Here is a 16,937-nt window from a genome sequence, read left to right as displayed (position 1 = left end):
GCAAGAGCCAGCGAGAATCACCTTTACAAAGAGGAACCAGAGGGACTCAGAGATCGGATCTGCAGCTTACCAAATCACCTTTATGGGAAGTATGGTCGAATCCTGGGTGTTTCGTGTATATACAGTGGGTAATTTATGGGTTAACTATATTTAATAAAGTGTGTTGTTTTATATGTGTCCTATCTTTTTCTACTCATAAATAAAGACACCTGGGTAAACTTTATTTTTTAAAAATAAATTTAGAGTACCCAATTAATTTTTTCCAATTAAGGGGCAATTTAGTGTGGCCAATCCACCTCGCCGTGTGCTCGCTTCGGTAGCACATATACTAAAATTGGAACGATACAGAGAAGGTTAGCATGGCCCCTGCGCAAGGATGACACGCAAATTCGTGAAGCGTTCCATATTTTTTTTTTTTTTTTTTTAAAAGGCGGGGGGGAAAAAATCCATCGACCCTGCACATCTTTGGGTTGTGGGGGTGAGACCCACGCAGACACGGGGAGAATGTGCAAACTCCACACGGACAGTGACCCAGAGCCGGGATCGAACCTGGGACCTCGGCGCTGTGAGGCAGCAGTGCTAACCACTGTGCCTCCTTCAGTACTGCACTGGCAGTGCAGCACTCCTTCAGTACTGCACTGGCAATGCAAGCCTGGGAACTATTTGCGGAGGTCTCCGAATGGGGCCTTGAGCTCTCAACATTCTGACACAGCAGGCCCCCTTAATGTTCCAGAAAGAGGACCGGGACAACTAGATTAAATAAGAGTTGATGAGATGTTGCACTGCGCTCATAAGTAACACCTTCAGGTTGGGCGGCACAGTGGTTAGCACTGATGCCTCACAGCGCCAGGGACCCGGATTAAATTTGGGCGACTATCTGTGTGGAGTTTGCATGTTCTCCGCGTGTCTGCGTGGGCTTCCTCCGGATGCTCCAGTTTCCTCCCAAGGTCCACAAGCTGTGGAGGTTAGGTAGATTGGCCTTGTTCAATTGCTCCTTATGTGCAGGTTAGGTGGGGTTACGGGGATAGGGCAGGGGAATGGGCCTAGGTGGGGTACTCTTTTGGAGGGTCGGTGTTGAACCGATGGGCCGAATGGGCTCCTTTTGCACTGTAGCTATTGTATGGAAATAAAACCAACAAAAATAGCAGCAACGAGCAGGACCGCTGGGAACAAAGAGTGCAACAAATCAGCAAACGTCCCAAATCAGCTTCACTCCAATTGCTAGATATTGTCAAAGTCGACTGCAATGAAAACTAACATTAATTTTTTTTTCTTCTTTAAATCCTTTTTTATTTTCTATTTGGAAATAATTCAGCCATCAATGATTCATGCTCACAGTCCTGTTTGTAATGTCGGAAGCAGTAACCTTCACTGAGAAACCTTTAAACGTGATTGCCCGCGGTAAAATTAAAATTCCATCATCCGCTCGTGAACTACTGCCCGTCAAGTTAAACTACCTGCGAGTTCCCAACAGCAGCTGTACGGTGAGGAAGTCGGCCGGGCTTGAAGCCACAGCCTTCACAGGAAATGGGGACAAGGGTACCCAGCAGCCCCCCGGTAGTCAGATTAATGCCAAGCTATCTTGCTATGCAGCGCTAGTGATCCTGGGGGGGGGTCTGCTTGGGCGCACGGCACCTGTTGGTTCAGGTGAAGCATTTGAGGGCAAGACAATCGACGATGATATGACATGCCCAGGATTGGGTTTTAGAGGAACCTAGAGTTTAAAAAAAATAAATTTAGAGTACCCAATTCATTTTTTCAATTAAGGGGCAATTTAGCGCGGCCAATCCACCTACCCTGCACACCTTTTGGGTTGTGGGGGCGAAACCCACGCAGACACGGGGAGAATGTGCAAACTCCACACGGATAGTGACCCAGAGCCGAGATCGAACCTGGGACCTCGGCGACGTGAGACAGCAGTGCTAACCCACTGCGCCCGCAGTCTTAAAAGGGTATTCAGTCATGCGCCTCGGCCATTGAATCGTGGATTTCGAACTCAGAACGGTCGACGCGGAGAGCTCGCTCGGCTACTCCGAGCCCAGCCAAGTCGGACAACTGCACAGGAACCCCGTCACCTGCAGAATCTTCTCCAACTTACTCTCCTCCCCAATGGAGTAGGTCTGACTGCTCCTTCCTGGATATTCCTGGCCAGTGCCATCCCAGGAATTCTGTCACAGCTGGTTTCAAGGATGAGGTCGGGGGGGGGGGCGGGGGGGTATCCTCTTGTGGTGGCTGTGGATGGAATGCCAGCCTGGCCCACGATACCCCAGCCACTCCAGAGAGCACCGCCAAGGTACAATTGCATTCTGTAATCGGGTGGCCATATTTAAGTGAACACTGCGTAATCTGCTACCTGTGAAATGTTCTGGCCCCCGCGCTGGGTGCTTTGCAGTGTGCTGGTCATTCTTGGGAGGCCGTGAGGGTGAGAAGCTCAGGAGGGATCCCACCCGCCTTCCCAAACTCTCCTGGTTTAGGCTCAACTTTGTGCCCCCCCCCCCCCCCCCCCCCCCCCCTCCCGGCCCCCCACCCCAGATTACAAATTCTCCTCCGAGGAGAAAAGTGGAGAAGGGAAAACAGAAAATGTCTCCTGAGGGCGCGACCTCCAACCTGAGCAGTTTAAAGGAGACGCTACAGGGTCGATCTGCGAGGGCGACTGTCCTTGGGTCAGGTCTCTACGCCAGCCGTCTCGACAAGATGCTAACGTGGAGTTGCTCCGTCGCTGGAAAGTAATTGCCCCTCACTCTGCCTTGTTGAGATTCCTCTGGTGCTGGTTGGGTCCGATATACAGCAACGGGCTGTGGGTGGGCCGATCGATCACTTCTCGACCGAGGTATGGCTGGAGGACCTCTGGAACCCGCACACTACCATCCTGAAAGCAAACGACACGAGCATTGAACAGCAATTTCGGAATCGAAGCACAAGTTAAAAACATTCCGCGCACCATCATCACCCTCCTTGTTTGACCAGGATCAGTGGGATTTACCTTTAACTGGTTACATTCCAAGATAGCAATCAGAGTGCGAGGCACAGCACACGCAGTCCCATTAACCTGTGTTGAAGCAGAAGGAGAATTAGACAAGTGCATCATTTCCTTTCGAAACCACATGGTGCCCAGGCAAAATAGAAAAGACACAGGAGAATTAGGCCATTCGGCCCATCGAGTCTGCTCCGCCATTCGATCATGGCTGATATGTATCTCATCCCCATTCTCCTGCCTTCTCCCCATAACCCCCGATTAATCAAGAACCTATCTCTGTCTTTTAAAAATTTTTTAGAGTACCTAATTAATTTTTTCCCAATTAAGGGGCAATTTAGCCCGGCTAATCCACCTACCCTGCACATCTTTGGGTTGTGGGGCTGAGACCCACGCAGACACGGGGAGAATGTGCAAACTCCACACGGACAGTGACCCAGAGCCAGGATCGAACCTGGGACCTCGGCGCCGTGAGGCAACAGGGCTAACCCACTGCGCCACCGTGCTGCCCATCTATCTCTGTCTTAAAGACACTCAGTGATTTGGCTTCCACAGCCTTCTGCAGCAAAGAGTTCCACAGATTCATCACCCTCTGGCTGAAGAGATTCCTCCTCAAAACGAAAAAATAAGTCCTTTTATCGCATTTTACAAAACGATCGGGCAGGAGCTGCCTCACACGTGTGGAGGAATCAAGATAAGGTTGGCATCTAACAGGGACAATAATCTCTTACCGTTAACGTCTTGCTCGCTCCTGATCGTTTCTGCCTCACTCACCATCTCCGTGCTGCCGTGGTCAGTGTCTTCCTTAATTCACCTTCCCTTCTCCTGTACCAAATACATCATCCAACATGCTATGCCCCTCGTCCCCATATCCCTTACTGCACTGAAGGTGCGATTGCTCGAGATGCATTTCCCCACATCAGAGGAGTTATATAAATGCAGGTTATTGTTGTAGGGAGTTCCCATCTCTGGATCTATCTTTCCAGGACGTTTTTATTTTATAAATATTTTTATTCTCCTCCTTTTTCCCCAAATTTACACCCAACAATAATCAGTAACTAATGTAATGTCAATCCCCATATTTATAACAATGATCCCATCCTCTCCCCCCCCCCACCCCCCCAAACATTAGCCCGCATGTTAACGTAAACAAATAATAAAAAGGAATCAGGAGTCATCCATAGTCAACATTAACACTAGGGGCTGGTTTAGCACAGTGGGCTAAACAGCTGGCTTGTAATGCAGAACACGGCCAGCAGCACGGGTTCAATTCCCGTACCGGACTCCCTGAACAGGCGCCGGAATGTGGCGACTAGGGGCTTTTCACAGTAACTTCATTGAAGCCTACTTGTGACAATAAGCGATTATTATTATTATTATTATTAACACATAGTGCCCCTTCCCCCAACTCTTCCAGCTCCCCCCTCCTAATGTTCGACGTGATCCGATTCTCGAAAGCGCACAATGAATAACGCATATGAATTGTAGAACCCCTCCATCCTTCCCGCAGTTCAAATTTGACCTTCTCAAGAGTCAGGAATTCCAACAGGTCCCCCCGCCACACCACACCATGCCTGGGCACAGGGTGGAGATCAATCTCCCCAACAGGATCGTCCTTCGGGCAATCAACGAGGTTCCAGGGCCTTTAACAGACAGCCTCGTCTCTCTTATGCCTTGTGTCGCAACAGTAGCTACACATCGAAAGTACTTCACTGCTCGTGAAGCTTTGGGATGTCCTGTAGTTGGCGAAAGGCGCTACGCCAATGCAATTTCTTTCATTCCGGGGAAGCATGAGACCAAACGGATCCTCATCTCGAGTAAGCTGGTGATTGCCGTAGACACTCACGGAAAGAAAAACGCGTTTCTGAGGCCAAGTTTCTAGCCAAAAAGTAGGGGGTCGGCTTTCACACGAGTAATATTCGAGGGGTTAAATCCACCCTTCACGGTCGTCTCCGAGTTGTCAGGTTGGAGACGGTTCCTGCCAACCCTGCCCCAGTGCAAAAGGAGCCAAAAATTGTTAGAGAATTTTTATTTACAAATAAATAAATAACCTCCATGAAGACAGATGTCAATTTGTGAACACTAAATTCGTCAAAAGCTAAAGCTATACCCCCCTTAGACATAAATTCTGACAATTTCATTTCTTCTTCATGGTCAGTTGTCTTCACTAACACTGCTTGCTCTCCAACGTTGCTCACTGACCTACTGGCAGGTTCAAATTGATGGGACTCTCACCCGGTTTTCCCAGTACAGGTTAATCTGCACCCTTTCTTCTGCCGACGTTTGATTATAACCGCGGAGGTGCGATAGCCCCGTCCCCAGCCTCTGCTGGGAGAGCAGGGAAATCCTCACGCCTTCGGTCACTGTACAAAGTGGCTTTGTCTTCATAAACCCGGCACACCATCCGGGCCTGGCTTCGCCGAATTATCTTGCCTGCTTCGGGGCGGAGATTTGGACATTACCGCGTGAAACCGAGAGTCTTGTCTCTATCTGCACATCTAACTCTCGGGTGCCTGTCCAAGCTGTGCAGAGGGGTTCCTCTGATCGCTATCCTTCTTCTCCATCATCTTGAACTCGCGGGCGGCTGCGCAGTTCCTTGCCCGCTCTCCCGTCTCAGCGGCTCGAAGTTGGAACGAGGCTGTGTCTCTGCCGTTGCTGCTTGGTGTCACGTTGCCACATTGGAGAGCAGGATTGGCAGGGACGCAGAGGGCACCAGTGAGGTGGTAGCTTTGAGATAATGCGTTGACCCGCAGGGACACTAGGAGCAGAACAGCTGTTGAAGAAGGTGTGCTATTCTACGATTCTATCAACAAGCAGATTGGAACCGGGGCTAGTTTGACTTCAGCGGTGCGCAAGCAACCAGCACAAAGAGTTTGGATTTTTTGGCCATTGCCCAAGTTTTATAAATTTAGCATACCCAATTCATTTTTTCTTTCCCCAATTAAGGGGCAATTTAGCGCGGCCAATCCACCTACCCTGCACATCTTTTGGGTTGCGAGGGCGAAACCCATACAGACATGGGGAGAATGTGCAAACTCCACACGGACAGTGACCCAGAGCCGGGATTGAGCTTGGGACCTCCGCGCCGTGAAGCCGCAATGCTAACCACTGGGCCATTACCCGAGTTAAGTACGGCTTTACCAAGAGTCTAGAAAATCACGGGCTGATCAAATCGAGGCGTTTCAAATGCTGATTTGAAATCGGGGAGGCGGCGGCGTAGTGGAATTGCAACTGAACTCGTAATTCAGAGACCCAGGAGCATGCTCTGGGGACCAGGGTTCGAATCCTACCATGGCAGGTGGTGCAATTTGAATTGCCCTTGAGAAGTGTAATAACGACCGTGAAACCGCTGTCAATGGTTGTGAATGCCCACCTGGTTCACTAATGCCCTTTTCGGAAAGGAAATCTGCCGTTCTTACCCGGTCTGTCCGACATGTGACTCCAGGCCCACAGAAATGGTTGAGCGAGGCACTCAGTTCAAGGGGCAATTAGGGATGGGCAAAAAATGCAAACCCAGCCCAGCGAGGCCCAAATCTCGTGAATGAGTAAAGGAAATAGGATCAATGAGTAAAAGATCGAGCTGGCCATTCTACTTACAGTGTGAGAGTATTTTAGACGATCAGCTTCCTCATAGTACATGATATTCAACCTTTTGCTTTGGTAATCCGTGCAGTTGGACGCGCTTGAAAGCTTGAAAAAGAGGAAATAAAATTACTGCCGTGCGTTTTATCGAAATAAAAATAGAGAGCACGGCAGCACGGTGGCGCAGTGGTTAGCACAGCTGCCTCACGGCACCGAGGTCGCGGGTTCGATCCCAGCTCTGGGTCACTGTCCGTGTGGAGATTGCACATTCTCCCCGTGTCTGCGTGGGTTTCGCCCCCACAACCCAAAGATGTGCAGGGTAGGTGGGTTCGCTGCGCTAAATTGCTCCTTAATTGGAAAAAATGAATTGGGTACTCTAAATTTATTTTATTTTTTTAAAAAAAGAGCTAAATGCAACACAGGAGTGGAAATTAAGTCTCATACTTCAGAAAATGTTAAACTGAGATAAGACCCCCCACTGCTGCAATGTACCAAGGCTCCAATGAAGCACCTTGCAAGCCCCCCCCGCTACCACCTAGAAGGACAAGAGCAGCAGATACATCATCACCTGAAAACTCCCCTCCGAGTCACCCACCACCCCGACTCGTAAATATATCGGCCGTTCCTTCACTGTCGCTGGGTCGAAATCCAGGAGCTCCCTCCCTAACAGCACAGTGGGTGCACCTACACCTCAGGGGCTGCGGCGGGTCATTCAATGACTCATCACCACCTCCTCAAGGGGCAATTAGGAATGGGCAATAAATGCTGACGTCCCCCAGTAATGCTGAGGTTCCAGGAAAGTTCTTCTTTCTTCAATTGAATTTACGTCATACAACAAGGCGGGAAACACTTCAGGAAAAAACGTAGACAGGAAAGAGGCCTCATTGCAACGTCGGAAATATTAAATTTTCCAATGTGTCATGTGAGAGTACCTTTAAGAAATGGGTTTTTATAGATCATAGAATTTAGATCATAGAATTTACAGTGCAGAAGGAGGTCATTCGGCCCATCGAGTCTGCACCGGCTCTTGGAAAGAGCACCCTACCCAAGGTCAACATCTCCACCCTATCCCCACAACCCAGTAACCCCACCCAACACTAAGGGCAATTTTGGACACTAAGGACAACCTATCATGGCCAATCCACCTAACCTGCACATCTTTGGATTGTGGGAGGAAACCGGAGCATCCGGAGGAAACCCACGCACACACGGGGAGGATGTGCAGACTCCACACAGACAGTGACCCAAGCCGGAATCGAACCCGGGACCCTGGAGCTGTGAAGCAATTGTGCTATCCACAATGCTACCGCGCTGCCCCTTTATAAATGGATGTGTATATAAATATCTGTAGTGAGAGTACCTTTAAGAAATGGGTGTTTATAAATGGGTGTGTATATAAATATCTGTAGTGAGAGTACCTTTAAGAAATGGGTGTTTACTACTGCAGTGATGTCAGAGAGTGGGTGGAGCTGGGCTGTGTCAGCTTTTTACTTTTGTTTTAGGCTGTTTGCTGCAGGGTGTGTTTTAGTTTCATTTTCAGCGTTGGAGCTGAAGCCAGACAGAGCGGGTGTACTGTTGTTCTCTCTGCCACCAAAAGACTATCTCTTGATCATTTGGTGAATTCAGAATTATAAATGTTTTCAGAAGTGACTTTAACCTGATGAGCTTCTGATAAAAGTTTTGTTTTTAAGTCGTATGGATGTTAAAAAGGAAAGCTTAAAGGTTTACTTAGTGTTGTATTCTTTGGGGGATGTATTTGAATTGATGGTTGCTAAGATGTTCACTGTATGTTTTAAAAAGGTTAACTTGAGTTCATAGAATAAACATTGTTTTGCTTTAAAAAATACTTTTCCATTTCTGCTGTACCACACCTGTAGAGTGGGCCGTGTGCTCCCCATACCACAATCTAGTAAAAGTTGTGGGTCAGGTGAACTCCATGATACACTTTGGGGTTCTCTAAACCCTGGCCCATAACAAATGAAAGATAAACCGTAGAATGTGAATTCCAATTACATCAGACCGGGAGGGCAGCCTGCCAATTTAACGGTGAGTGATAACAGACCCATAAACAAAGCGAGGAGAATAAATTTAACACATAATGTTGTCACGCTCTTGCGTTCATTGCCCAAGGGGAAGCAGATTGAAGAGTAGCTTCCAAAAGGAAATTGGACAGATGCTTGAAGGGAATACATTTGCAGGGCTGTGGGGAAAGGGTTGGGGGGGGGGGTGAGCCAACGCTGGCTCGATGGGCTGAATGGCCGACTGGTGTATCAATCAACGAACAGGAGCAACTTAGGTGACAGCAAAGCAACTTTTAAGCTGACGTGGATGCTATCCTCGGATAATTCAAAGGGTGGTAATAATCCTCAACCCAAGTAGCAGCGATGTAAACGGTTCAGATACGCACAGGTTGGTCCGCCTTACTTAAGGAAGCATATACTTGCGTTGGAAGCAGTTCAGAGCAGGTTCACTTGGCTGATTCCGGGGACGAAGGGGGCAGGTTGGGCCTGTGCTCATTGAGGTTTAGAAGAATCAGAGGTGATCTTATTGTAAGACGGAAAATTCTGAGGCTCAACAGAGTGGATGCTGAGGATGTCTCCTCTCGTGGGGGAATCGAGAACTGGGGGGGGCGCAGTTTAAAGAAAGGGGGTCTCCCATTTCACATGGAGATTGTGAGTAATTCCTTCTCTCGGGGTGGTTAGTCCTGTGGAACTCTCTTCCAGAGAGCAGTGGGGTCTGGGTCAGCAAACACGTGCAAGGCTGAGTTAGTTAGGCTTTTGATCGACAAGGGAGTCGAAGGTTATGGGGGACATGCAAGAAAGGGGGGTTGAGGACACAACCAGATCAACCAAGATCATATATATATTTTTTAAATTTAGAGTACCCAATTCATTTTTTTCCAATTAAGGGGCAATTTGGCGCGGCCAATCCACCTACCCTGCACATCTTTGGGTTGTGGGGGAGAAACCCACGAAAACACGGGGAGAATGTGCAAACTCCACACGGACAGTGACCCAGAGCCGGGATCGAACCTGGGACCTCGGCGCCGCGAGGCAACAGGGCTAACCCACTGCGCCACCCAACCAAGATCATATTGAATGGCGGAGCAGGCTCGAGGGGCTGAATGGCCCACTCCTGCTTTCAGAAGATGTTCAAAAAAGTCCCCCCATAAGACATTAAGATGTAAAGTTAAAGCTCATGTGATTGGGGGCGGTGCATTGAGATGGAAAGAAAACTGGACTTGACGACAGACAGGAAACAAAGTAGGAATTAAAGGGTATTTTTCCAAATGGCAGGCAGTGACTAGTGGGGTACAGCAGGGATCAGTGCTGGGACCCCAGCTATTCACAATATATATTGAATGATTTAGAGGAGTGAACAAAATGTAATATCTCCAAATTTACAGATGACACCAAGCTGGCTGGGAGGGTGAGCTGTGAGGAGGATGCAGAGATCGTTCAGTGCGATTTGGACAAGTTGAATGAGTGGGCAAGTGAATGGCAGATGCGGTATCATTTTGATAAATGCGAGGTTATCCACAGTGGGAGCAAAAACAGGAAGGCAGATTATTATCTGAATGGTCGTAAGTTAGGAGAGGGGAATGTGCAATGAGGCCTGGGTGTCCTCGTACACCAGTCGCTGGAGGTAAGCAAGCAGGAGCAGCAGACGGTAAAGGATGGAAATGGTATGTTGGCCTTCATAGTGAGAGGATCAGAGTACAGGAGCGGGGATGTCTTGCCGCATTTATACAGGGCCTTGGTGAGGCCACACCTGGAGTATTGTGGGCAATTCTGGTCTCCTTATCTGAGGAAGGATGTTCTTGCTATCGAGCGAGTGCAGAGAAAGTCTACCAGACTGATTTCTGGGATGCCGGGACTGACGCACGAGGAGAGATTGAATCGGTTAGGATTGTATTTGTTGGGAGTTCAGAAGAATGAAGGGTTTTAGGACAGAGATGAGGAGAAATTTGTTCACCCAGAGCGTGGTCGGCCTGTGGAATTTGCTGTCAGAGAAAGCAGCTGTGGCCTAAACACTGGATGTTTACAAGAAGCAGTTCGATACAGCATTTGGGGTGAAGCGATCGAAGGATATGGGGGGAGGCGGGACCAGGCTATTGAGTTGGATGATCAGCCATGATCATAATGAATGGCGGAGCAGGCTCGAGGGGCCGAATGGCCTCCTTCTGCTTCTATTGTTTCTATTTCTTCTGATCTTATATTCAAAAGGGAGCTGGGTGCGTGGGTCGGGAGATGGGACAAGAGCCATGTGGGAAAATGACTTCCTCTCCTTGACTATTTGTGCGTTTTACAGGGGAGTGAGGGGCTGAAAGTGATCCTTTTTATTCTTTCACGGGATGCAAGTGCCTCTAGCATTTATTATCCACCCCCAAATGCGCTCGGGAAGGTGGTGCTGAACCGCCTCCCTGAACCGCTGCAGTCAGTGTGGTGTCGGTGCACCCAGGGTGCTGTGTAGACGCTGTTCGGGGGAATGACCACCACGGAATGATTTGGCACATGTGGCGGCCATTCAGCCCGTTGTACAGGTGCTCCCACTTCAAAAGCGCTATCCAATTAGCCCCAACCCCATTGCACATTCCCTGCAAATTTCTCCCTTTTCTTCCATCCACCTACCCTGCACATAGAACATAGAACATAGAAAAATACAGCACAGAACAGGCCCTTCGGCCCACGATGTTGTGCCGAACCTTTGTCCTAGATTAATCATAGATTATCATTGAATTTACAGTGCAGGAGGAGGCCATTCGGCCCTTTGAGTCTGCACCGGCTCTTGGAAAGAGCGCCCTACCCAAACTCAACACTTCCACCCAACACCAAGGGCAATTTGGACATTAGGGGCAATTTATCATTGGCCAATTCACCTAACCCGCACATCTTTGGACTGTGGGAGGAAACCGGAGCACCCGGAGGAAACCCACGCAGACACGGGGAGGACGTGCAGACTCCGCACAGACAGTGACCCAAGCCGGAATCAAACCTGGGATCCTGGAGCTGTGAAGCAATTGTGCTATCCACAATGCTACCATGCTGCCCTTGAGAACAAATAAATCTACACTATCATTTTACTGTAATCCATATACCTATCCAATAGCTGCTTGAAGGTCCCACATCTTTGGGTTGTGGGGGCGAAACCCACGCAGACACGGGGAGAATGTGCACACTCCACACGGACAGTGACCCAGAGCCGGGATTCGAACTCGGGACCTCGGCGCCGTGAGGCAGTAACGCCAACCACTGCGCCACCGTGCTGCCCAAAATTTCTCCCTTTCAAGTATGTATCCAACTCCTGTTAGAAAACTCTTACTGAACCTGATTCCACCCGCCTTTCGGGCAGTCCGTCAGTCACACGCCATCCATATTCACAGGGGGCGATTCTCCAATATGGAGCCCAAGTGTTCGCGGCGTCGTGAATGCCGTCGCGTTTCACGACGGCGCGAAATGGGCACGGGGACGGCCGATTCTGGCCTCCACAGGGGGCCAGCACGTCGCTGGAGAGGTTCACGCCGCTCCAGCCTCCCTTCCCGGCGCCAAATGGGCACCGCGCCAACCCGCGCACGCGCGGGTGATTTCTTTAGCGCGCCGGCCCCGACCAACATGGCGTCGGTGGTCAGGGGCCGGCCGCGCCGGAATGTAGGCCGGGGGGGGGGGGGAAAGAGGCCGGCCTGCCGATTGGTGGGCCCTGATCGCCCCGTCGGAGGCCCTCTCGGCCTGCTCCCCGGCTGTTCGCGCAGATTTCCCGCCGGCAGCGACCAGGGGTGAACAGTGCCGGCGGGACTCTGTCGTGTCCGCGCGGCCGCTCGGCCCGGAGAATTGGCGGCCACGCCGATTCCAGCGGCCCGCAGCCAGCGCCGCCGCCGATTCTCAGCACTTCAGAGAATCGCGCGCCGGCCTCGGGGCGCGGTTGTGCCGATTCTCCGGCCCGGCACGGGGCTCGTAGAATCATCCCCACAAGCTGAGGAGCTGACCATGGAGAACCTTCAACACACAACTGCACAGCCCAGCAAAGCACGTTCATACATTGCTCTTCAGGCTGAGAGCAGACAGTCTAAATGCTATACAGAGTTGTCCAAGTGGCTGTTAACCTGTCTTGTGAGTTATTTGTGAAGTCGGTACACACTCAACAGTGAATCCAGCAACCTACCTCTCCATAATTACCCCGTCCAGGCATCCAGGCTTCAATGTCGAACTTGCGATAAGCTGGCAGCCCAAGTTCCTGGGTCGGCATATCCAGCACCCTGCCAAAAACACCCGGATATATTAGCAACGCTGTGACACAAAGGGGGTCAATGGTGCCGAGGGAGGGCCGGGTGGAAAATGGATAAACATCAAGCTGGGGGACAGATAAGCAGGTCTTTATACAGAGAATGCCCGGCAGTGGAACAGGGTCACCAGGGATACGTCCAGGGCGCCTGGATCATTTGCAAAATAAAAAAATATCTTTAGACTGTGGGAGGAAACAGGAGCACCCAGAGGAAACCCACGCAGGCACGGGGAGAACGTGCAAACTCCGCACAGACAGTGACCCAGGGCCGGAATTGAACCCGGGTCCCTGGAGCTGTGAGGCAGCAGTGCTCACCACTGTGCCACAGAAAATCAAGACTTATTCCCCAAAAGGCTAAGTGTCAACACTTAGATTGCCAGCCACGGTCTAACTGATTAGCGGAACATGCTCGAGGAGTTGAATGGCCTCCTTCGACCCCTGTCTTCTTATTTTAAGAATGTTAATGCTCTTCACTTCTCTTCAGAGGATGTTGGCTCCTCACTGGAATAAAACTTTCCATTCCCTCGTTCAATGGTTTTTTCCGACCTGGCTACTTGAAACATTGAAAGGACATCTCAGACTGGTCCAATGCTGTCTTAATCTGTAACCTGCCACCCAAGCCTGGCTGTTGTTTGGTTGGGACTTACTGGACGGCAAGCAACCCAGCTCAAGGGGCGGCACGGTGGTGCAGTGGTTAGCACTGCTGCCTCACGGCACCGAGGTCCCGGGTTCGATCCTGGTCCGTGTGGAGTTTGCACATTCTCCCCGTGTCTGCGTGGGTCTCACCCCTACAAACCAAAGATGTGCAGGTATAGGTGGATTGGCCGCGCTAAACTGCCCCTTCTTTCAAAAAGAATTAGGCATCTAAATTTACCAGAACAAAAGTATCAGAGCTCATCTGGGAAGATAAAAGGACATGCATTTATTTAGCATCTTTCAGGAAAAATTGGATTCCTGAAGTATTTCACAGCCAGCGATATACTTCGCTGACTGCTGACATGTAGGAAATGTGGCAGAAAATCTGCAAACAGCAAGATCCCAGAAACAACAAAGCGATAATAATCAGATAATCGGTTTCAGTGAGGTGTTGGTTGAGGGATAAATATGGCCAGAATGGGGTGGTTTGCACTGCTGCCCCACAGCTCCAGGGACCCGGGTTCAATTCCGGCCTTGGGTCGCTGTGTGTGGAGTTTCCACATTCTCCCCGTGTCTGCGTGGGTTTCCTCCGGATGCTCCGGTTTCCTGCCACAGTCCAAAGATGTGCAGGTTAGGTGGATTGGCCATTCTGAGATTGCCCCTTAGTGCCCAGGGATGTGCAGGTTTGGTGGGGTTACCGGGATAGGGTGGGAGAGTGGTCCTAGGTGGGGTGCTCTTTCTGAAGGTCGGTGCAGACACGATGGGCCGAATGGCCTCCATCTGCACTGTAGGGATTCTATGGCACGAAGGACACCGGGGGAAGAGTTCCCCTGCTCTTGTTCAAAATGCTAGCCTTGGGATCTTTAACATTGACCTGAAGGGGCAGACTAGGCCTCAGTTCAACATCTCATCCGGAAGACAGCTCCTCTGACAATGCAGCACCCCCTCAGCACTGCTCCGAGAGTCAGCCTAGCCTTTGCTTTTCATGCCCAGTGGGACTTGAACTCTAAACGTTTTTGACTTAAGAGGCCAGAATGCTACCCATTAGACAACAGCCCCAACAGTGGAGACGCCCAAGGAGCAGCGGGGCCTGGGGTTGGGGAAAGCAGCGGGGCCTGGGGTTGGGGAAAGCAGCGGGGCCTGGGGTTGGGGAAAGCAGCGGGGCCTGGGGTTGGGGAAAGCAGCGGGGCCTGGGGTTGGGGAAAGCAGCAGCCCCGTTAGCCGGACTGTTCCAGGAGTGAGGAAAGCAACCGGAGGAGTGGTACCAGAAAGGAAAAGTAATCACCCAGCAGAGAAATTAAATGAACAGATTGCGCTCCTTCAAACGTGTTGGACGATAAACCAACTCTCAATCTCACTTGTAGTGGAGTCCAAGGTCAGAGAAGATCTCCTTCTGTAGCATCACAAACTCGTCCAGGAGCGCCGTGCTCTCGGCCCCAGTCTCTACAGCTGTTACCCCAAACATCTCAACCTTCAACAGAACAGAAGCAAGCTGTTAGAACTGACCACTGGGGAGCAATGCCTCACGTACCTCTTGTTAACTTATGATGACAGATTGCATAGACCGGGGGCGTCATTCTCCGACCCCCCGCCGGGTCGGAGAATGGCCGTTGGCCGTCGTGAATCCCGCCCCCGCCCCCGCCGAAGTCTCAGGTACCGGAGATTGGGCGGGAGCGGGAATCGGGCCGCGCCGGATGGCGGGACCCCCCGCTGGATTCTCCGGCCCGGATGGGCCGAAGTCCCGCCCAGGAATTGCCTATCCCGCCGACGTAAATCAAACCTGGTATTTACCGGCGGGACCAGGCGGCGTGGGCGGGCTCCGGGGTCCTGGGGGGGGGGCACGGGGCGATCTGACCCCGGGGGGTGCCCCCACGGTGGCCTGGCCCGCGATCGGGGCCCACCGATCCGCGGGCGGGCCTGTGCCGTGGGGGCACTCTTTCCCTTCCCCCTCCGCTACGGCCTCCACCATGGCGGAGGCGGAAGAGACTCTCCCCACTGCGCACGCGCGGGAAACTGACAGCGGCCGCTGACGCTCCCGCGCATGCGCCGGGAAACTGACAGCGGCCGCTGACGCTCCCGCGCATGCGCCGCATTTCCGCGCCAGCTGGCGGGGCAACAAACGCCATTTACGCCAGCTGGCGGGGCGGAAATCCCTCCGGCGTCGGCCTAGCCCCTCAATGTTGGGGCTAGGCCGCCAAAGATGCGGAGAATTCTGCACCTTTGGGTCGGCGCAATGCCCGTCTGATTGGCGCCGTTTTTGGCGCCAGTCGGCGGACATCCCGCCGTTGGGGGAGAATTTCGCCCCAGGTTTGTATTTTTTCTGGAGTATAATCTTTTATTATTATTGTCACAAGTAGGCTTACATTAACACTGCAATGAAGTTACTGTGAAAAGCCCCTAGTCGCCACATTCCGGCACCTGTTCGGGTACACGGAGGGAGAATTCAGAATGTCCAATTCACCCAACAAGCATGTCTTTCGGGACTTGTGGGAGGAAACCGGAGCACCCGGAGGAAACCCAGGCAGAACATACACACTCCAAACAGACAGTGACCCAAGCCGGGAATCGAACTTGGGACCCTGGCGCCGTGTTGCAAGCTTCAAAAGTTGAGAGTTTAACGATTAAGGGCAGGAAACCCACGCAGGCACAGGGAGAGTGCGCACATTCTGCAGAGGCAGTGACCCAAGCCGGGAATTGAACCTGGGACCCTGGCACTGTGCTAACCACTGTGACATCAAGGACTAATCTAATATATTAGGAGAGAGGGAGAGAGAGACCCCCTTAGAGCTACCGCCAGGTCATTCAGGGGTGATGTCCAGAAGCAGATCTTCACACAAAGGAGAGTGGAAATCTGGAACTCTCTCCCCCAGAAAGCTTTTGAAGTTGTGGATCAATTAACTGGGATTGATAGATTTTTGTTGGACACAGATATTAAGGGACGCAGAACAAAGGCAGTAGATACAGATCCCCCGTGATCTAATGGAATGGCAGAACAGAATAGAGGGACTGAATGGATTATGCCTGTTTTGATGTAGCAGTTTCCATGCTTGAGTCAGAGAGTTATGGAATCACACTCTAATTCACCAGTTTAAATTTGTTACTGTAAATGTCACAGCAAGGTTATTGACCGAAATGAATAAAATAGAAACTGCTGGATGAACTCAGCAGGTCTGGTAGCATCTGTGGAGGGGAAACATAGGTAACAGTTTGAGTCGAAATGACCCTCCTGCAGAACTCGTTCATTTTTTTCTGAAAATGTTTTAAAATTTTAATTTTCCCCCCCACCCAACTCAGGGGTAATTTAGCGCGGCCAATCCACCTACCCTGCACATCTTTGGGCTGTGGGGTGAGCCCCACGCAGACACGGGGGGAATGTGCAAACTCCACACGGACAGTGACCCGGGGCTGGGATCGAACCCGGGACCTCGGTGCCGTGAGGCAGCAGTGTTAACCACTGTGCCACCGT

At 51.1% G+C, this 16,937-nt stretch overlaps 1 protein-coding gene and 1 non-coding gene across 2 annotated transcripts in view; one reads left to right on the top strand and one right to left on the bottom strand.

The window, feature by feature from the left end:
* Window positions 1-304: 304 nt before the first annotated feature.
* LOC140402572 (U6 spliceosomal RNA) lies at window positions 305-411 on the top strand. The gene has a single exon (XR_011938173.1). It is a non-coding gene; the product is annotated as a U6 spliceosomal RNA (small nuclear RNA).
* A 914-nt stretch (window positions 412-1,325) lies between these two features.
* The window catches only part of sars2 (seryl-tRNA synthetase 2, mitochondrial), a 41,678-nt gene continuing 26,066 nt past the window's right edge, over window positions 1,326-16,937 (bottom strand). The window contains exons 12-16 of the mRNA XM_072490042.1: window positions 14,830-14,942; window positions 12,716-12,809; window positions 6,572-6,664; window positions 2,984-3,049; window positions 1,326-2,869 (exon numbers count right to left, since the gene is read on the bottom strand). Of these exons, the coding sequence (XP_072346143.1) occupies window positions 2,738-2,869; window positions 2,984-3,049; window positions 6,572-6,664; window positions 12,716-12,809; window positions 14,830-14,942 (498 nt within the window). The 3' untranslated portion in view covers window positions 1,326-2,737. The remainder of the gene's footprint in view (window positions 2,870-2,983; window positions 3,050-6,571; window positions 6,665-12,715; window positions 12,810-14,829; window positions 14,943-16,937) is intronic.

This window comes from Scyliorhinus torazame, chromosome 25, assembly GCF_047496885.1.
Source record: "Scyliorhinus torazame isolate Kashiwa2021f chromosome 25, sScyTor2.1, whole genome shotgun sequence".
Taxonomy (NCBI): domain Eukaryota; kingdom Metazoa; phylum Chordata; class Chondrichthyes; order Carcharhiniformes; family Scyliorhinidae; genus Scyliorhinus; species Scyliorhinus torazame.
Note: the sequence above shows the minus strand (reverse complement) of the source record. Positions and strands in the feature narration are given on the sequence as shown.